At 41.7% G+C, this 22,787-nt stretch overlaps 1 protein-coding gene across 1 annotated transcript in view; it reads right to left on the bottom strand.

Moving 5' to 3' along the window:
- Positions 1-22,787, bottom strand: part of sugct (succinyl-CoA:glutarate-CoA transferase) — a 61,278-nt gene that overhangs the window by 4,513 nt on the left and 33,978 nt on the right. The window contains exon 13 of the mRNA XM_047568611.1: positions 4,133-4,196. Coding sequence (XP_047424567.1) covers positions 4,133-4,196 — 64 coding nt within the window. The remainder of the gene's footprint in view (positions 1-4,132; positions 4,197-22,787) is intronic.

The raw sequence follows: 22,787 nt of genomic DNA, 5'->3' as shown, positions 1-22,787 counted from the left end.
AGCTAATTACCTAGCCTCGGCCAACAGAGAAAAACATGCGGACAAACTACGAATTCCATGGTCAGCATATTAAAGTTTCCTCCCATGTCTCAATATTTCATCAAATGCAATTGATCGATCCTCTCCATAGGATTCTCCATCGACTATGCACCACATGGTGACTTGTCTGACAGAATCTGACTGATCTCCAACTCCAACCATTTTTCTTTTCTAAAACAGCCAAAGGTGGAACCGTGTGTACATTTCTTCCTGAGGGGTAATCAGTAGCATATTGTACTGTGATTCATTTTCTAACCTTAATCCCTAAAGCCCCAATTGTAGGAGCCAAATTGTTCATTTTTGTTTCTTGCATGTGTGGTGCATGTTTGTGCCAGTAGGTGACAGTACCTTTAGACCTGATCTGGTTCACTATCTATATAATGAGGTGGGTTAAACGGGACGTTTCTGACCGTGCCACGGAGTGTAACGTGTAGTATTGTATCTTAAATAAATGAGCAATTTTGGACAATTTTACTCTTTTTTTGTGTTTGTGCACTTCCACCTGCCCTCATAGCCAGGCATGCATACAAGCCCTTCATACCAGTATGTGCAGATAGTGACAAAGGAAGCCACTATACCCAGTTTGTCCCACTTTTATAGTTTTGTCCAAATGTCCAAGAGTCTGATTGGAACTATTTTTACTAAAACCTTTGTAGAGTATGTATGCATGGTTGTAGTTCTTTAAATTCTTGGTACAGTTAAAGTCAAGATGTAGCTGGATGAGATCAGTTTCATCTCTGCACGATATAATTGCCATCAGGGATAAAAATGCAATGTTTAGTTTATCCCAAATTAATGGGACATAGCAACATGCTCTGACGTCTCACTTTTCCATAGAGATCCAAGGTCATGCATATGGACCGGATAAGTTTAGGAGCTACGCCTGATTCAGTCCTTCCTGGTTAGTTAGGTTAATTATTCACAGGTAGTCTGTTTTAACCACGCTAGTTTTTATTCAGCCTCTCAATCACGTTTCGGTCTTTCATTATGATTTTGATTATATAACGTCAGCTGTGGTTGTTATTAATGGACACACAATTTAGTTACTGTTTGTCCTGAGTTATTTTCTGACACACACACACACACAGGAATCCCGTCAACAGGCCGACCGGCCAATGAATGTTCTGAGCTGCACGTTTTTACGCTCAATTAACCTCTGAGGCGCACACAACACACTAATGTGCACGCACAAAGGAAACGACACAAACATGCACACACACACAAACGTGCACACCGGCATAAACTTGCGTCTGGTGTTGTTTACTAAACAGAGATGGCCAGAACAGGAAAGTCCAGAGCAAAGAAAAGGATATTGTTAAGGCTGTGAATAGACTGACACACACGCAGATTCCTCTCACATCATGGTCTGGCATAAGTCACAGAAGGGAAGAAGATTACAAATGGCGCCTCACTTAACACAGTGTTGTGTCTCATGTTGAGTCTCTGTTTGAGGGAAATCTTCTTCCTCCGGGGGATGATAATGTGAACCATGACAGTTTAGGGTGAAGTCTTGCTTTAAGGTTAGGCTGGTCTGCAGGACATGAATATGGAAGTGATGGAAACACGACTCCAAACTTTGTGTGCGCGACCACAGACAGATGCGCCAACACATGGAAACCATCACGCTTCTACTGTCAGTCACTGTCACTCCAAATGAAACCAGAGGCGTTATATACCATGGAAACACGGTCGGGTTGCACAGAAAGCATTTTCCAAAATGTTTTGTCAATCACAGAATTCCACAGAGATAAACAGATTCCCTGGCGGCCTGGACCGATGGTTGGAGGAAGCCACAGCTTCAGCTAGTTCACAAGTTACTCCTCTGTCGGCGTGGGTTCTCTCTGGGTACTTCGGCTTCCTCCCACGTCCAAAGATGTGCTCGTTAGGTTCATTAGTAATTTTAAATTGGCCTTCAGTGTGAATGTGAATGATTGTCTGTATCTCTATGTTCGGCCTGAGATAGACTAGAGACCTAGTCTCCAAGATGAACACCGCCTCCCACCCAGAGACAGCTGGGATGGACTCCAGACCCCCCACGACCATCCAGAGGACAAGAAAATGAATCAGTGAATGAAGAAGTGCATAAGTATTTACCCTCTTTAAAGTTAGTGACCTAATTCAAGAGAGATTCAGTCAACTGGTGCTACTAGCTTCACAATTAGTGAATTAATGTTAATGTATCTCAAGACACATAAGTCTGGAAATGAAAATTTAAAAAAAAAAATACCAATCACAAAATGTTCAATGGGTTCACAGAGATGATCAGATTCAGTGGTGGCCTGAACTGATGGTTGGAGGAATCTTTAGCCAAGGCAAAGATGGAGACTCCATGATAAAAGTCATTGACTTCATTTACACAGCTGCCACGTCTCCTCTGTCTGCAGACTGCAACCATTAGACAGATTTATCTCTTTATCTCGAGGGAAATTCAGTGCCCACGTCACTCCTGTCACATGACGACAAGGAAGACGCAAAGGTGGAGAGACTCAAATGGTCCAAAGTGGCTTCGCTTCACCAGAAGAGACTGAACAACACAACATGCAACTTATGCAACACCATAATTTCAAGCGTGGGTGGCAACACCACCAACATAAAGCATTTGTTGACGGTGCGCGGCATTGAATACAGAGAGAGACATGTGTTCAACAAGTCTCAGCAGAGCAGAGCCAGTAAGGATCCAGAGGCCAGTTTCCTACTTGTTTACTTACACAAGCTCTTATCTCTTGTTTAGAAATTTGAAAAAAATTCTCTTGTTTACACCAAACCACAAATGCCTACTATTTCTAAACCAAACATTCAGAGGAGGAATTGATAAAATCTATAAAGAATCAAGTCTATAAAAATAGTTCATCGTTGTGTGTTGATCTCGTCTGCTGCTGCGAGTCAGCTGTAAGAGTTGCGTTGCAATGAACGTTGCCATCTTTCTGTGTCGTGTTGAAGGAAACTGGTCGCTCCGCCATTCTCTTAACAGAGTTAAGGCTCCTTTTGTTGGGATGTTCTAGGTAGACTTTCTGTCGGCAGATGAAAAGCCCCTGACTACCCGAGGCTGGAGGACTGCGAGGCAGCAGAGCTGTGAAAAGACTTCTCTGGGTCAAGACGTAGTCCGGGTGGTATCAGGATACAGCGACAGGAAGTGGGCACAAGTGCAACCATCAAAGTAAAAGAATTTATCCGGAGCAGTTCACTTAAATACCACAAAAGGAATTACATCAGTGGATGGATTACCATGGCCAAACAACAGAGCAACCATAACACTGTCAGGTGTGTGTGTGTTTATGTGTGTGTGTTGTGTGTGTGAGGTTTAAAGGTGTTCAGGTTTATTTTCGAGGAGGACAAAAAACAGACTGGCTCCACACCAAACACAACACACACCAACCTGCCTCTGCTCATTATGGATGTCTTCCTGCTGTGCACTCCGACACACACAAACACACACCGACACACGCACACACACTCACACACACACACACTGACAGAGGCTAGAAGACAGATTACACAGTAAATACATGACGGTGGACAAACAGCTTCCTTTTAGTGGAAACACGTTGAGATCCATCAAACCAACCAAGCAGCAGAATCCCCCTGGAGGACTGTGTGTGTTTGTGCTCTGGTACGACCTTTCTGAGGACCAGAGTTCTGCACCATCAGAGTGAGAACACTCTTTAGCCGGTCCTCACTTCTTTACAAAGCTGTTTCAGGCTTAAAAATTAACTTTAGGGTAAAGGTTACAAGCAAGTTATGGTTGGGATTAGGGTAAGTGTCAAGGGTTAAGATGCCATGTCGATGTATGTCCTCACAAAGACAGCCATACCAAAATGTGCGTGGGAACAAAATCTTGCAGTTTTAACAATTTGTTTGTGCATCCACAGGGAAATCCATAAATTCAGAGAAAGTGTGTGTGTGTGTGTGTGTGTGTGTGTGTGTGTGTAGGACATCCAGAAATACACCACTTCTTGGAAAAGCAAGTTTAAAAAGTTGATGTCAAAGACAGAAAGCTAATGGTCAGAGACAGGCCAACTGTGTCTTTGTGTAATTGTGTGTGTCTTTGTGTAATTGTGTGTGTTTTTGTGCGTGAGTGGGACTGTGGACTAACCAGGAACAGCTAAGCGTCCTGCTGTTGGATGCACCATCTCCTGTATGAGGCCGTTGTGTTTCACCTGTGAACAAACCAATAGAAACTATGAGTCAACGCCTTTAAAACTTTTTACTTGTATTTTTACTGGTATCTTGTGTCTTTACTTTCCACTTGTGTTTTTGGGATGATGCGGTTCAATACCCATGGACCACATTGTGTCTGTAAAGCGGTTTGTGTACACAAGACTAAGATCACCTGTTCCCGTGCTTTCTATGTTCATTAAACTGACTGACTATGCTGCATCCGGGCCTACCTTCTTGCACCATGTTACACAACTTAGTTTTTGAGAAAAATGACGCTTGAAATGGAGCTAAGAGCTAGTAATGAGGAATGCTCTTTGGACACGTAACACTACTGATGTGAGATTTTCATTGAAATGAGACCAAAGTTGTCATAAATGTCTTTTAAACACCGACATGTTCCATTATCATCACCTTGGAAATAAAGACAAAAAAGAACCCAAACAAGAAGGATCCCACAGACAGAGTCCGGCAAAGAACCTTTTTAGACATGGACATAGGTTTAGAGCTGAACATGACAATTTTATTTTGGTGTAATTATGAATCTTATCAGCCTGTGTAGAACAGCATTGCAAGAGGCTTTAGAAATAAACTTTATTTCCACAGCCTGGCCTCAGGTTCTTTAGTCTCACCTCTAGTTTCCACGTATCCATGTTTCAGAATGGACATACGCCAGACAGTTATATAAGAAAACATGCAGACACACACTCTGTCTGTTCAGTCAGGGGTTATGACGACATAAGTGGTGTCCGCTCTCACTCTCTTTGTGTGCATGACTCACTCTGTAAATATGGACAAACTGAGACTGACAGAGTCTCCTTCACCTCCTCAGCCTCCAGAGTCGGTTTGTCTCTAGAACACTACCAAGTTCAAGAGTTTGGACACACATTCTCATTGAACTGAATGAGAAAGTGTGTCCAAACCTTTGACCCACTTTTCAGTTTCCTTCATCAAAACAGCACAAATACTGAAGAGTCAATATTGACGACTGGCACAGCACCTGACCCAGATGTTTTAGCCAATTACAGGCCAATTTCCAACCTTCCTTTTATCTCTAAAGTTTTGGAAAGGGTTGTTGTCAATCAGTTGGTTGATCATTTAAACAGGAATGGTTTGTTTGAAGAGTTTCAGTCAGGTTTTAGAGCTCATCATAGCACAGAAACAGCTCTGGTTAAAGTTACCAATGATCTCCTCATGGCTTCAGACGATGGACTTGTCTCTATACTTGTCCTGCTAGATCTCAGTGCTGCATTTGACACTATTGATCACAGTATTCTACTACAGAGACTTGAAAGTGTGATCAAGATCACAGGAACTGCACTAGACTGGTTTGAATCATATCTGTCAGACAGATTCCAGTTTGTCCATGTAAAAAATGATTCTGAGATATACATGTTGAGAGTCCCTACTACTTGAATGAGTGACAAAACATCTTTGAGAAAGCCAGCAAGTCAATTCGTTGTTGTTTCAGCTTATTTTCTTTCTTTTTTAGGAGGAGGTCGGTAGTTAGGACATTGCTCTCTGATTGATGATCCCTCAGCTCCTGTCTCCTCAACACAAACTACAAACAGCAGAAATGAGATGCATCCTTCTTTGTCTTGTTCTTCACTCAGCCTCTCTCACTGAACATGAATCTGATCAGAAGGTTGAGGTCATTCAAAAATGTATTTATTATTTGACAATGTCAAACCTGCAAATTTACTGATAATTCCAGTCGCTGACAAACAGGAAACCTCACAACAGGACGCTGGGATGAAGCCGACGTAGGCTGATGTCAGAATCACAGGATCACCACAGGCCGACACAGTGGCACGACATTTTTACATGAACCTAAAAGTGGAGCTCCTTCAGGAATAACCACACGCTCACGCTGTCCTGGTCGAGCTGACCTGAAATCAGCACTCGGTGACCTGGAAGTCTGGATGAGTTCGACAGACTCAGACAAAGCTTTTATCAAGGGAACTGGAAAAAAAAAAGCCACAGTTGGGGCATTGCTCCGACCAAATTCACAGAATATGATGACAAAGAAGGAAATGACGCAGTAAGTGTTGAGTATAAATCATTTAGAGTTAGTGCCTAAAAAACTCTTCTTCTGTTGAGCAGGGATGTGATGAAGTCGTTCTGGGATTTGAGGTGATTTATGTGATTTTACTAAAGGGAATGGCACATCACAAGGTCACGTCATTTTGGAATTCATTCGGACAGGAATGGGAGGACAGGAGGACACGCAGGATGTCCAACTCCCGTTCAAATGACTTAAATAATTCTATATCTGCTGCGCACAGACAGGAAATAATCCCAGGTAGATAACACACAGTAGGCTTCTGCTGCACACAACATGGAAGAAAGTCAAAGAATTAAAACCTCTAAAAGATGAATATCAAAAAGCTAGGACGAGGGCAGGAAGCTAGGAAGAGCATAAAACAGTTGCACAGATGTGGCCTCTCCTGAATAATGATGATCAGTTGGTCTACAAGTTTATTTTTTCTAGATAAGCATGCTGTGGTGGAAATATTTGTGGTTCTGGTTCTGGCTCAATAACAGTTCGACTGAGGTCTGACTAGAGCCAAAAACTAGAACCACAAATTCTTCAGGACAGCCAGACACCGGCCAACAGTCGGCTTGGCACGTCATGGCCTTCACACAAAAAATACTTGTGGATTAAGTATTTTTTTGCAACACAGAAATTAAAAAGTAACATTTTAAACCATGAGTTATAATCTAATTTTCACATTTTTTTCATTCTTACAAAAATTGCTTTATTGACATAATCCATTCTCTAGACTCTAATCCTAAAATAGGCTAAAAAAGTCCTCACTCTGATGTATCAGAGAAAGACGCAAATAAGCTGAAAAAAAGACAACTTTCATTCAAGTCTTCAGATCAGATTTAAGTCTGATAACTTTATTGGGCGTGTTTCAACTGATACAGAATAAAAAATATCTCTGGAATGATTATACCGCCCAACCCTACAGTGTTTCACTCAAAGACATTTCGACTTGTGGCACGGAACCGCTAACCCTCTGGTTTGTGGATGCTTTGATCCAGTCTACGATGGTCCATGTTTTAGCTTAGTGTTTTGGATATGCCATGACCTGGATGATTAAACTCATACTGTAAAAAAATGATTTCTTGAAACTGGTTCCTGGGAAGTATGGGCATCAAAAATGCAATCAGTTCCAACATGGTTGAATTCATCGACATCATTAGTCTTCATGCTTATCGTTTCCAGACCAGAAGGTGGTGGGAATGCACCTAAAAGTGGTTGCCAACAGCCATAAAACAAAAGAAGAAGAAGCTCACGTGACAATATGGAAGAAGTGATGGTGGAGACTGAAACAGCCAAGTGAAACAGACAAGTGGCTTCACTTCACCTTCAAGCAAGGGCAGCAACACCACCAACATGAGGAAGCATTTGTTGGTGACACAGGCATTAAAATACAGAGGGAGATGTGTTCACCAGTCTCCGGTGAAAAAGTCTCAGCAGAGCAGAGCTAGTGAGGATCCAGAGACCAGTTTCCTATTTGTTTACTTACACAAGCTCTTATCTCTCGTTTCGAAATTCAAAACCAAGAACCTTTAATAAGAGACAAACCCTGATCGATGGCTTTAATTTAAACATCAAACTGCAGAAATTCGACCACTGCCAAACGAATTACACCCTGACCGTGACTGTGACTGTGTAACATCCATCCATTCAGAAAATAAAACCATTCTCTCTGGTGGCTCTGAAGCCACAGCAGCCTGACAGCAGAGCAGCTCAGTCGGTCCGAGCCCATTCTATATTTGGAGAATTATTCCTGAGGACGGAATCGCTTTTGGGGCCGCGGTGTCAGAATCAGATGTCTAGCAGCCGCTTCCTGCCGCAAGGCTTCACGTCACGCCTCATAACCGCAAAATCAACACACGGCAGACTGAGACGAAGCTTCGGACCGCAACAAACAGCTGGGCGACAGTTGACTGCTTTCACCCGACAGACAAAATGGGACTGATGATAAAAATAGGACCGAAGGTGAATTCAACAGAACATTGACGACACAAAAACACCCCAGAACTCATGAAGTGTTCCTCCCTCCAGCCACCACATATACAGAGAGAGTGTGTAACAGTATGATTGCATGCATGTGTGTGTATGTAATTCTATCTGCTTGTTATGCAGGGCATCATTACATCCATATGGTCCTCGCACACACACATTTTCCTTCTCTTCTGACAAACAATCAAACACAAAGTGAATTAACGTGTTTGGTTAAAAGCTGTGAACAATACATCAGAGGAGTTTTCATTGAAGCTATTCTTGACGCTAAATTAGACGAAGAAAAATAAATGATTGTAATATTTGTTATTTGTGTAAAGATAGAATGAAGACTGATTTTTAATTATTATTATTTTCTGCAGCTAACTGGGAGGATTTAGCTGTAATACCAACAGGAGAAAATACAAAGAACACATCAGTCATTGTCTTTAAAACATCTGCAGGCATTTTGAAATTATCTGGCAGGTTTGTTGTCCAGCATCTTGAAGAACTTTAGTCTGTCTCAGTGTCTCTTAATGTAATCCACAACCACTCCACCGTGCTGACTTATGTTCTTAGATTGGATTTTAGACTGGCAAGGAACCCAGTTTGAGACCTTGGTTCTGTTTTGGACTTGATTCTGGGTTTTGTTTTGGTTTGTTGGACTGGTTTCAAATCTGGTTATATAATTTGGTTTATTCTGGTTTAGGACTCGGCTTTGGACTTTGTTTGAGATGGTTCCTGATTTGGATTTAAACTGGTTTTGGAATTAGATCAAGGCTGCTTTACAAATACAATTTAAAACCAGTCTTGGGCTCAATTCTGGGTTTTGTTTTAGTCTTGCTTTGGATTCAGATTTTGCTCCATTTAAATCTGGCTTTAGAATTTGGTTCAGTCTGATTTCGAACTTGGTTTGTATTTGTATTTAGATCATTTGATCTGAAGCTTAGTTTTAACTTTAGAATGGTCAGCTCTTTAGAGGTCAGTTCGAGAGGTCATACACATTTTGAGGCAAAGAACCATGTGAACAGTCTAAAGGAAACTGATCAAAGACAAATCACAAAACCATTTAGGTTTGATTTGTCTCTTCTGTCGTGTTCTTCACTTGATACGTGTAACACCAAAACTGCGTGCTAAGGGAGATAACACATTTATTAAACTAGTCTGCAACTCTTCAGAAAGCATGCATCACATGACTCATTCTGAGTACTCTCAGTGGTCATACACAGTCCAACATATTATTCATTATCTTCACTTTTAGAAAACAAGGTGTAAACTGTTTTGACTTTTTAAATAAAAATAATTTGGCATTATGTGAACATAAGCTGAACCAGGCGCATCATTTATACCAACACTTTTCTCTGGATTCTCATAGTCTTGTTTTAAAGTGCTCAAACTACACTCTGTAGCATTCACATCTGTTTCATTCTTATCTCAAGTCTTTTCTTTTCAGTTCACAAGTCCAGCCTAGTGGGCTTAATTACAGATTTCCCAGAACTGGATCTGGGGACTCTGCGGGAGGTACTGGAGGTGCCACAGCAGGTGGGGACATTGAAGCCTGTTCAGAAACCAGTTGCTACGGTGCAAACTTGTCCTGCATAGGTGTCTGAAGAGGTATCAGGTATCAACAGCACAGCTCACTGTGGTGTGTACGCATCCGCCGATGAGGATCTGAGCAAGTAGAGCCATGTTGGGGCAGCTGCCTTCCTCAGAAGATGTTTCACTGTCTGGAAACCTGTGCAAAGTGACTTTCCTGGCACATACACTATTGAGTATGAGTAGCTCGTGAGCCTCATTCTAAATCACTGGATTACCAGTGGCAGAAGTTCCAGGGCAGGTCTCCCAAAACATTTTCCTAAGAGGAAATCCCGGAATCACTCACCCAACCATGTGAAACCTAGAGCCTTGTTGTCCTCTGGTATCATTGTTCTGTTAGAGAGAGACTGTGACATATAAGCTATAGGTCGCCATTTATCAACCCATTTCTGGAGAGGAACATTTCTCAAGCCATAAGAAGATACATCCGCTGACACTTTGTCTCTGTTTGGGTTGTACATGGCCAGCACTGGAGGAGAGGACAGTGCTTCTTTTAGCTCCTAAGATGTCTTCATCTGAGGCATGCTCCACACCAACCACTCAGGAGGTCATGGAGCACATTTTCAGCCAGCTAGGGAATTAATTTTCCCATTTGGTTAATCTCATGAGGAATCTTCTCAACTCACCCACATTTGTGGCCCCTTCATCTCTGTGATGCCTTTGCTTTTCTTGGGTGAGGGTTGATAGCAGCATCTGTGATGATGTGACCCAAGAACCATGCCAGCACACCACTCTGTTGTAGGGGTTGTACAGACTAGTCGACTTGATTTGTTGACTCCACTGCTGTTTGCTTTAAGCATCATTTTGACTAGCTGCTGATTATGAGAAGATAAGTGAGGAACCCCTTGGGTCACTGCAGAAACTAGTAGCGGTTCATCACATGTGTGCAAATATTTCTCTAGAGATAAATGCACATATACATGCATGACATGCAAAATATGGAAGTCAGTCCTGAAATACAACAAAAGGGCTAGTGCGTTGCATAGCTGCACATCAACAATATGCTGGTGAATTTTACTGTCAAAGATATTAGACATTCAGCGTCAGCATTTGGAGGCTTCAGATGAATGCTGCACAACCTGTGAGAAAATATAGTGGAGTAAATGAAAGTCCATAGTGTGTCACTGACAACTGCATCATCATTACAGAAGCCAACTCACCTCTGATACAACTTTATTTCTATTCACTATCAAACTGTCATGTGACATCATCAGTTATATGTTGTATTTGTATCTTAATTAGATTCTACATGTACACACATTAGTCAGATGCATGTTTTGTTGAGCCTTGTTAGCTTTTTCCAGGTCTAAATCTCCATATGCATGTGTTCTGAAAGTCTCAGATCATCCAGGCCCACTACTTACAAGACCGACACAAACGACGTTGTTTTGAATGATTGGAACAGATCAGAAAATTTTCATTTTAGAATATAGTTGATAAACAAATCCTTTTGGGAATTTTCACATCTTTCTTTCTAGAGAGTCATCCTGCAGTAACATCTGTAGAACTCCTGTCATCCCTGCATCAACTCAGACGATGACTTCTTCACCTTCTCTGCTTTTCCCGCTCTTTTGACTCTCTTTCTGCCTCCCCTCTGCTCTTTACTCCCTTCACTACCCCCTCCTCCCCCTCTCTGAGTCTTTGAAGCTAGCAGTGGCAGTCCATTAAGTCGACTAACCAGCGCCCATGGGAGCCATCCGGGCCCGCTGTTACATCATGTTACTGCAACATCAAGGAGACGAGGATGCAGCGGCAGGAGCGTGGACTAGTGTTTATGTGTGTGAAGATCTGAGGTTGCCTGAACCTGCTGCTCTGTGTTTGACCTGTGAATCAAAGCAGCCTCTGAATATCGCTGTGCTTTTGTTTCTGTGAAGTGTCTGCACCACTCGTATGATGTGTTACGTAAAGCTGCTGCCTGGATGGTAAAGGCCCCTGGTGGTTTGGTTTCACATGATTTCAGCTCATGACATGAATAATGCTCTTCTTCATGCTCTGGAAATGAGAGCGTTTTAATTGGAGAAATATTTATTTCTGACTTTGAAAAGTAAATCAGCAACACATCGTTCTGGACGAACCGCCACTTCTCCTTCAAACGCACCCTAAAGTAAGACGATTAGCTCATCCAAAGAAAAAGGCCACAGAGTTCCTGTGACGTTTGGCCAAATGATTTTGGAGGACGTGATCTAAAGCTTCATCGACACTCCAGATATGCTGCAGACATGGCCAGGCTGAGGAGATTCATTTATATGGAGTTAGGGATTCATCAGTGGATGAAATCTGCAGCTGGACTTCTATTAAACACTGACACAGCGACTATTCATTTGGAATTAGGAATAAATCATTCTGGAGCAAATTTACAAGTGAAAGAACTATAACTCTGGCAGCGAGAGAAGAAAGAAACATAAAGTGTAACATGAGAAAAGAAAGATGAAACAGAAAATGGGGATTACTGATCCTAAATATAGCTTCCACTAGCATCACATACTTTACAGTAGTCAAGAAGATGAAAGAACATAAACTTGTAGTTAAAGTAACAAAACTTAAAATACACTGAAATACATGTGGTGTCATATGGCGACATCGAAGAGAATATTTGCTGTTTTTGCTGATATAGAGATATGAGCTAATTCAGAGACAAAAAAATAAATCTGTAACATTAACTGTTCCAGTTGACTCTAAATCATCCCTGTGACTCCTTCAGTGACCAAAGTTTCACCTAGTTCATAGGAACCTGATCAAGTGGATCAGACTGTTTCATGTTACAGACCAAGAAGAAGAGAGACCCTAGTGTACAGTAGGAGCCACCCGGGCCACATCCATCTACTTTATTGATATTCACCGTTTCCTCTCCAAAGTACGAAGTAACACATCACTCATTGATTTGTCTTATTTTCCTTCACACTAATTCAGTTTGAGAAACTTACAGTTAAATGTGGAAATACATGTTCCTATATCATCAAAACGGAGCTCAACAGAAAAACTTCTTTAGAACACACACATGTTGGCTTTCTAAATTCTCTACACTTAGATTTTCCTCGGCTCCGTGTTTCCAGGCTGCTGCATCTAAACAATATCCTTCCCCTCTTGGTTTTGCATTCATGATGATCTCCTGTTTGTAATTTGGCTTTTTTTTTTTTTTTTTTTCCTGGCTGTTTAACCACAAGTGCGCTTGAAACTGAACCCACCTGTGGATTTGCATGGCGGGCAGCGAGTGGAGTCTAACTTTACATCTGGTGTATTCAAAACAGTCTGATGGGAGACACGGACGTGGTTTCTGTGAATGGCTCAGGACTGAGAGTAGAGCTATCCGAGGATCCAAAAGAAGAAGAAACTTTACTGGGAGCTTAGCTTCCCATTTAAGTTTAAGTCGACCTTCACTGAAAGAAATCTCTACTGATAAACTTTTAGAGATATTCCAGTGGCAAAAAATATATAACTTCAAACTAAAACTAAAGTCGTCATTGGTTCCTAGAGATTTGTGGTATTTCCACAATATTTTCCGCCTAGTTTTACATCTTTCATTTGTCTTTCTCTGGCGTCATACCTTTTAATCATCTTCCAGGGCTGACGGATGTTCTGGATCTCCTGCACATGTCCACTAATCCTGTTGCTTTAGCATGACAAATCTCGAACAGTAAGATTTCTCTCTAGAGGATCTTGACAAGAAAAATTTCAATCAGAGGATTTTATGAATCAATATCAGATCGTTCTAATGAGAATGAGCCCTATAGCCGCCCTGTCAAAGTGCCTTAAGTTCCTTTGACCACAAATCTGAAACAACAGAAACTAAATTATGTCCGGTTTCACTCATTACTGATTAATAGTTGAGCTGAATAAATGTTTTTAAAGCTGCTCCTGTCTTTTCCTCTGCCCTGGTCTTTTGTCAGTTGCTCTTTTTGTTTCCAAGCCTCAAGTGTTTTGCCCCCAGTGTTTCTGTTTTTCTTTCGGTCTCTCCTGATTTTCTGCCTATTTTGGATTAATTCTGTTTTTCTATGTTGGATAACTTTAGTTTGGATTTTCCTGAGACTTCAGCAAATTTTCTTTAATTTGTATAAATTTGTAAGTTACGATAAACTGACTTCAATATTCCAACCTGCCTTTTCTTTCCTCATGTGTGTCCTCCTCTTTTTTCTTCTACGTGTGACAGAGTTGAGACCATCCTCGCCACCATCCATCACCGCCTGCTGCACTGCCGCCGCCACCAAGGACAAAGGCAACGTTTTATTTGCACCCCTGAGAGGGCGACTAGCTGCAATCTGCCACCATCCGACACATCTCACCTTGGACACTTGGCGAAGCATCTTGCCCTTTGGAGGCTGCCATCCATCAGAACCAAAACCTCACGACACAAGAACAGTTTCTTCTCTTCTGCAAGTTGACTCATGAATAATAACCCCCACACGAACTCTTTGAAACCATCAGTGTTTATCCCTCAGGTAGATTTGTTTGCTCTGATTTGAACCAATATGACTAGAATTACATAGTTAGTTTACTAGATTAGTCTTTGGAACAGAAGTTTCTGGAAGCAGCAGAGCTTCTACTTAGCCTTTATATTAATTTTCCCATGGGGAAATTCCTTTTCTTAGTGCCGTCTCCACAAAATCCACCACAGTACAGCGCAGTTCAAGACACATACCCATCTAGCGAGGCCTTTTGTTTAGGGCAGCTATGGCAGCAGGTATCAGGCTTTGTCCTAAGTGAGCCCTTCTGCACCTCAGTGTTTTATAGCTTCGCCCTGAGGGGAGCGGGGTGAAGTGGGTGTTTAGTGAATGTGTGATGTCCTGCTCTACTGAGTGTAATGGCCCTGTTGTTGAGATCTGTGAGATTTGGTGTGGAGAGACTGATTACTCTGGAAGCTGTGGTGGTTATGTGTGTGAATTTAGCCTTGTGTTTGACAGATAACTTATTGAAGAAGCAAGTGGAACAATACAGGAGATGGATTGGACCATACTTTTATATGGCAGCAGCAGGAGATGGGGGGAAACATAGGGTACTTTCAGTTTGTGGATGACTGACAGTCTTTGGTGGCAGCTTTTCTGAATGGCAGATAAAAAACACATCAAGCTTATTTCCCTCACAACTGACCCAGGTCCACCATCTAATGTCTGGAGAACTCTGGCCAGAAGTGGTCTTCATGCAAGAGCTGCAGCCAAACATCCATCCCTCTGACATGGAAACAAGACCAAGAGACTCAGCTATGAACCAGAACCTAGGAACTGGGCCAGAAACATCTGGACAGATGAAACAACATGTGAAATATCTGTGAATGTTTGATGAGACGACTGCAGACAGCCACAACACCAAGAACAGCATCACTTTTGAGTGTCTGCAGGCAACAGTGAAGCATGGTGGAGGCTCGTTGCAAGTTGGGGGCTGCATTTCTGCAAATGGAATTGGGGATTTGGTCAGGATTAATGGTCCTCAATGCTGATAGATACAGGCAGATATGGATCCATAATCAATACCAGACCTTGGCATTTTACGGCATGTCAGTCATGAGCACAGATGAACTGTGCATGCAATACGACTGTGTTGCTTTTATTTTGAGCCATGATGTGTTATTTACGTCATGGCACGGTAAGTTCGTCAACAACAAAAAAAGTAAGATTGAAACAGCTTCTTGCATCTATTAACCCTCAAAAGCCTGAACGGATCGCTGGCATCCGTCAAAGCGGCCGATTTTGAATTACCGTAAGTCACAGTGGTTTGCGCTATTGATAATATTCATTGTGAGTGAACACTGGTTAGTTGTGCTTTTGCCTGAAAGACCTTTGTGACATCTCAAGGGTATAACTAACTTTGTTTTTACCAACAAATTCCTCCAAACAAGTCTCTCTTGCTGGGGCTCCGCGATCGTTGCTCTCCAACCTGCAGCCGACAGCAGCGGTGCGTCATCATTACCGTAATGGCAGCATTTTTTTCTAGAAAGTGCAACTTGAATATTGTCCATCGGGGATTACGGTAATTCAAATACAGCAAGTTTCTCTTTGTGGGCAGACGGACATTCAGGTCTTAAAGCAAGGGTGTCAAACTCATTTTAGTTAAGGGGCCACACTCACACACTTCGATCTCTTAGGGGCCAGACCAGTAACACAATAGCTTATTAACTTGTAAATGATGACAACTCCTAATGTTTCCCTTTACTTTAATGTAAAGAAGTACAAGTACATGTAATGAACAACTGTAAATTTCTTATGGAGTGCAAAGTCCAAGTGCAATTTTTTATTTTAGTGAATATGTTCAGCTGTTATCTTCAGTGTAATTTTTGCAAATTCATCCCACGGGCCAGATTGGAACCTCTGGCGGGCCAGTTTTGGCCCCCGGGCCTTATGTTTGACACCCCTGTCTTAAAGGGTTAAACATTTATTGAGATTTATTGAGATACAGAAAATAATTCATGTAGCTATATGATCCACCGAAGTTTTCCAAAGAGGACAAAGTTTCCAACATTCCAATGCATTATATCCAAAACTATAGATCGATTGTGTTTCATTTTCCTCTTCAACCTATACCAAAACTCTATTTACAGAATATTCTTATGTTTCTGATTACCAGTAGCAGCTTATCAACATATATAATTTACTGCTTTTTACAATGGGAGAAAATTAATATTGAGCAGAATAACGTTCAAGTTATCGTTTGGTTTGGCCTCCAACACACTTCAGATTTTTCATGCGGCCCCCTGTAGAAATTAATTGCCCAGCCCTGATCAATACCATCAGGGAGGAGGACTGGCCCCAATTTTAGTCTGCAGCAGGACAAAGAGTCGGCACGAAATATACATGTGAAATAAATCGATAAACACTGAATGCACAATCTATGTTTGTGTTTATTGCACCAGTGACCAAGACTAATTCCTTGTGAGTGCGGTGATAAAGCTGGTTCTAATTAAATATCACCTTCTTACTGTGTTAGCATGTTTGGTGACATTAACCTGCTGAATGTGAAACGTGACCAGATGTCATGAGGGTTCACCAGATGTTTGGGCGACCGACTAAATGAAATCAAGGTGTTCCACTACCGCGACTAAGACCAAGAGGAATGAATTCCCTCCAAACTGAAAGGACTTTCTGTGTTTAGGTTTGGATGAAGTGGAAACTTTGGCATGAGGAATGTGTGTGTTTTGGATCAGAGCGTCGCCCATATGCAGGAAAACCGGGGGAAAGCAGATTAACGGCGTGTTTGTGTGTTGGTTAGTGTTCAGCAGCTGTGTTCCAGGTGTGAAGCAGGACAGCGGCCTCCTGTCAGCAGGGAGCTGCTCAGCAGCAGCAGGCAGCACTGACTCGAGCCAAAGATCACTTCAGAGCTGAATCCCAAACGTTCGAGCTCAGAGACGCTGAGAGACGCTGAGAGAGATGGCGACACTGACAGTTTCAAGATGGCCGCCAAGACAAAACCAAGGTTTGACAGAGACAAACTGTCTTGATGTCTTAGGGACCGACTCTAATCATCTCCAGGAATCACAGGCCTGCTGTCACAGACAAGGTAGGACACAAGTTGGGACCCCAGAGCCAAGCAGGGTCCAGGGGCTGAAACCTAAACTTCGAGCTATAACCCTTTAGAGGAGCAGGAGGAGTGGAGACAGTAACAAGGGAAGAAATTACAACCTACTTCGGATGCTAGGCCTACCCTAATGTCAAAAATCGATAACACATTTATTGATAATTCAGTGCACATAGGAATAGCCACAGAATATGGGGAAGTAACGTTGATACATTTATATGTAATGGGTACGATAGACTTGTTTATTGTCATGTTGTTCATTTTCAAACGCTACTGTGAACACTTTGATGCATTCTTAATTTCAATCTATCATCCATAATTTACCATAACGAGCTAAGGGACCTTTAGTCTCCTTTAAGTCTACAAGTGTGGGTACAGGGGAGGAAAATTTTCAATGTCCGCCAACATTAGCATGGTTCCATATCTATGTTACCTCTGAAAAACATTGAAAACCTGTAATAATAATGTCTAGAGGTCCCCCAGGCTCTACTATTACAGATTTTTCAGTGGGAATGGACCCCCAGTACGGTTTGTCTAACACAGAAAAAGTCAACAGGAAGTCGGAACTTTGTGGTCAAGAGACCAAACAGAGGGCCAACAAAGGGTCAAATACGCAAGCACACAAGAAGAACTCTTACTTGTCCTCTGCTTGGTTTTGTGGTTTGGCCAATGTCTGATGTCACCATTTTTAAATTCTTTTCTTTAATCAATGACTGGTCAGTAATGGAAAGCATCAGGCTACAAACATTTAATCTTAATCTTTAGGCAGCGCGGCCTCTCTGTAAATATATTTTTATGATTCATTCAGGATCATAACTCCTCAGTTTCCTTTCTCCAGTTCAGGTGACAACTTTAATGTAAAAATGCGTCCACACTGATCAAAGTCTGAATCTTAGAAGTCACTTGAGGTGAAAGGCTCTTAGACATGTTCGAAAATAAACCAGATGTATCCGTATTGATGTTTGTCAGAGAATGAAAAACATCCTTCTCAAATAAACTTTGTTAGCAGATTGTTGATGGATGGATGGATGGATGGATGGATGGATGGATGGATGGATGGATTGATGGATGGATGGATGGATGAGGGGAAGGATCTTTGATGCACATGCTTAAAGGCGAGCATAGCCGAGAGAGTGGACAGAGGAGGAGCTGATGAATCATAAAGTGGCCGTGCTCTCGTCACTGATCCAGGATTTATGGAGGATAAAGTTGATTTCAAAGTGAGGTCAAAGTGATTCTTACGGAGGCTTTGACATAGAATCATTAACATCCAAAAATCCCAAAAGCAGGAAAAATAAACTGCACGATCCAGACGGTAAATAAGATAGTAGCAGTGTTTCCCATACAATGTTAACACTATGGCGGCACGCCAGGGTCTAATTTACTTCACCACGGTCTCATGACAAACTGGAAATATTTTTGAATGTGTTTAAACAGCATTGTGCTTGTGTTGTTTTTCCTATTGCTCCCAAAAGCACCCCCATTGTTTTTAATAGTTTGGATAGCTCATAATTATGTGATTTTATTAAGATGAAGAATTGACCCACAAATAAATAAATAAATAATAATAATAGAAAAGAATAAAAAGGCAAACGTCATGGTCAGAAATCTTGTGGGAAACAGTGTAGTAGCTGTCAATGTTTTTACGTTTCTGTTCCTACATGTCGAAACTCTGCTAAGAAGACAGATATTTTTCTCTTGTTGCTGTGATTAAATCAGCTTCATTGGTTCCAGCTTTCCAAATCTGAGAAAACTCATCAGCATCAACTTCTAAATAGAGATTATTATAGAGACTATTATAAGTACTACTCTATCTACTACTCTACAACATGTGATTTTCTATACGGATGATCCACGGAGTCTAAAAGTGGAACTTTTAACTTTATAGTGATTGTGAACTTCTACTGATATGTACAACTGTACACTGTGTATAACAGTGATGCTTTGTTAGGACCAGCAAAATCACTGAGTTACATTTTAATATTTTCTCATGAATCTTAATAAATTATTCCCAATGGTCTATTCTTTTCATTTCTTGTCTTTTCTGTCTTCTTTCAGTTCTTTCAGTGTAACTTTATATTAGAGCTTTGATCCAATCATATTTCAGCTGTCATGTGTTGTTGAAGTCAAAGAAATCTGCCTGGAACTTAAATCTGAAACACATCGTGATGTCGCTGTTCATTTAACCAACCACATTTCTAGTTGGTATTCTTAGGCCTTCTCTGCGACTTGACTTAGTAGCGTCAGTGTTTTTGCGTCCCCTGAAACCAACTTGGTCCCGTTAATGTTTTGAACTCATGATGGTGTAAGGAGGAAAGGCTATCAATTTGGTTGCCGATCTTTTTAAAAAGACATTTCCATGGAGGACGATGAAGGAGAATCCGGATATTGTGTCCCAACCTGGAGCTAGCTAGCCTGAGCCGCAGGGAAAGGCCACTTTCAGGTCAGCAGCTATAAGCACTACCCTTGGTTGACAGTCTAAATAGTTTCTTAAGTTCTTTTGAGCAAAATGAATTATGTTTATATCTTTTATGGACATTTTTGTCATTTTCTTGGGTCGACATTGATTCTTCTGCTGGATTTGACGTATGTGTTGCTGGTGGCTGCAGTGAATGAGAGGAGACTTTTTAAATTGTTGAGTTTCTTGCTTTAGTAATGACATTCATCTGTCTGTCAACGTCCTGTTCGTATGATAGGGTACTGCTTGGTACTGCTTCTACATCAGTGGAGTCATAATGATTATATATAGAGGTGTTTTGAATAAAGCTGGAGGACATTGAAGGAATAGCTGGAAAATGCACAGCCTGCCACTGGTATTGATGGTACTGATATTTACAACTACACAGGATAACTGTAGGTACAACACAACCTCTACAAAACCTTTAGCATAGACATTATAACAATCCATCCTTTCTGATCTGACTATTGGACAGATAAATGAAACATGCAGCCGACTAACTAGATGTGCAAACAGAGATGAAAGAGGAGCTGGTGAAGCATTGCCACTCACGTACTCATTCTCCAACAGACTGATTCAGCTCGGCTGCCATAGTGAACGCTACAGAATTTCTTTTATACGTTACTCTATCCAGCTGTATAACAGCTCATCTTTTTGTATCAACTAAGCTCCTCTGAAGAAGACCAAGTCTAAAATCTGAACAAGGCACAACATTAATGGCATGTTGTGGTGGGGAAATCTGAAGCTGTAGGTTGTCTTCACCTGAGACTGAGTCAGACTTATGAAATAAATCAATCACAGTGATAAATATGACAGGATGAAGGGACAGAGGGACCATCTATGGGGATGCATGTGTAGAGGTTTAATACACCACATGTTCACAATGTTTGTGTTGCTTCATTCAGAAGTTCAGCTTCACGGGAGGCTTTCTCCATCTCCGGCTTGATTACTGATTTCAGATGCATTTTGGTATTTTTGCTCATTAGCATCTGCTTTTTCCGGTTGCACAAAGCAGCGTCTTTTAAAAGTCCAAAAATAACAAGAAATACCAGCCACTGGCCTCATACTCCTCCCTCTTTCATTCTCCCTGCTTTTGTTTGAGACTCTCTCCATTCCTGATTATTATCTGTCTGTTTATCACTCGTTCTCTCTGAGTGTCACCGTTTAATTGGACGCCCCTCCACCTCCTCTTCTTCTTCCTCCTCCTCCTCCTCTGTCCCCATGGGAAAGTATGCAGACACATTTTGATTTGATTATGGCTCACAAACCAAACTATGCTCCGTCGCATTCCAGCTCCAACAAACACACAATATGCGGAAACTACAGAGCAAGGCAGCGAACGGGACCGGGTGGAGGGTTTGATTCCCCCTGGAGTCATTACCAATGTGACGCCTCCACACTGAACCTTCAGAGCGGACGTCACTGTCAGTTTTAGTTGTGTCGATCACTGTTACAGATCCTCAGATGTGTTTGGTGTCTCCTTGCAGGTTAATGAACAATCAAATGCACGCCATCTAGTTTCCTTTACCAGCAGAGGTGGTACACACACGCCCTCTACAGGCAGTCATGTTTCATTACACTAAACTGCATCGGAGGAAAAAAAAAACAAAAAAACAGGAGCTCTTTGCCTGTGAATCTCTTTTTCTGCAGGTGATCATGGCTCAGACCAAACAGCTCCGCTCACAAATTTCACTTTAATGCAGAATGACTGACTGTGGATTCAAGATTGATTCTACAGATCACGAGAGCTGCAGGTCAACCATGTAGTTTGTAGAACAGCAGCTCACGCGTCCTGCGAAATGAAATGAATATTTTAGAGCCGTAGGGAGGAACACCCTCAGTTGTTCTGGAAAAAAGAAGAAATAAGAAAGGAGAGACAAAAATTTGGAAGGGAAATAAAACAAAAAGGTAAAACGAAAAAAGGCTGAGAGAGAAAAAGTGAAGTGAATAAAGAGGAAGACGGAAAGACAAAGCAGGTGAGGAGGAGAGAGAAAACGGGGAGACTCTCCCTCTCTCTGGTCACAAATAAAAACCGCAACCTGGAGCGAGCGTCTTCGTATCTGAATCATCCGTCTGTGTCCTAGGATGACCTCAGGCTAACGCTGGAAACCAACGAAGAACATCTGCTCCACACGCACGTCCTTATTCTGAAAGGAAAGCCAGACGTCTAAACTCCAGATAAACACAACACAGACGAACGTGATCCGTTTTACACCAGTTCAGTCACAATAAGACAAACCACAGTCGACCAAGACGCGCTTTTATTTTTACCCCTAGTGACGTGTTGAATCCTTTCGCCGTGAGAAAATGGAAAACATCTCATCGGTGCTGTTATGACTGTCAATCAGTCCCTTCAGCAAACTGTCGGCAGGGAAACTAAACACTGCTCATGATGGAAGATGAGCAGCCAATGGCTCCCAGAGACCATGAACAACTCAGAGAACCAGAACACAAGAAGAGAAACAGGAAGTGGGGAAAGGAAACAAAACAACAACGAAGACCTGTCTCCTCATTTTAATCATCTAAAATTGGAACATAAATATAGTGGTCCTGAGAAAGGAGACGTCACAGTCTGCCTTCGTTTCCTTTGGTGTCGATGTGGACTTTTGGAAGTTAGTGAAGGCTCTGACAGCTGAGATAAACCCAGAGCAGTCTGACAACACACAAAACTGGTTCAATGTCTTATGAGGAAAAAAGCAGAAGCCAAGATGTCACACTTGGACTGGAATAAAGACTGAAAATGACACATGAGGCTGAGACATCGAGTGACAAGTGAGCAAATGTCAGACTGAGCCCTGACATTCAGGAGCTAAAGACAGATATTCCCCAAAAACACAGCTATCAGAGGATGAAAACGGGACAAACAAGAAGGAACAATTGCTGTTAGGTTTCTGTTTTAAATATCCCAGTGTAGAGGTACTTTATTTATTTGTGACTTGAAAGCTTGTGAATCCAGCAGTTTGTATTCTCTGGTTGTTGGTTTGTGGAAATACATAGAAGGCCATTAGAAACCATAGTTAA

Source organism: Mugil cephalus, chromosome 18 (assembly GCF_022458985.1).
Source record: "Mugil cephalus isolate CIBA_MC_2020 chromosome 18, CIBA_Mcephalus_1.1, whole genome shotgun sequence".
Classification (NCBI taxonomy): Eukaryota; Metazoa; Chordata; class Actinopteri; order Mugiliformes; family Mugilidae; genus Mugil; species Mugil cephalus.
Note: the sequence above shows the minus strand (reverse complement) of the source record. Positions and strands in the feature narration are given on the sequence as shown.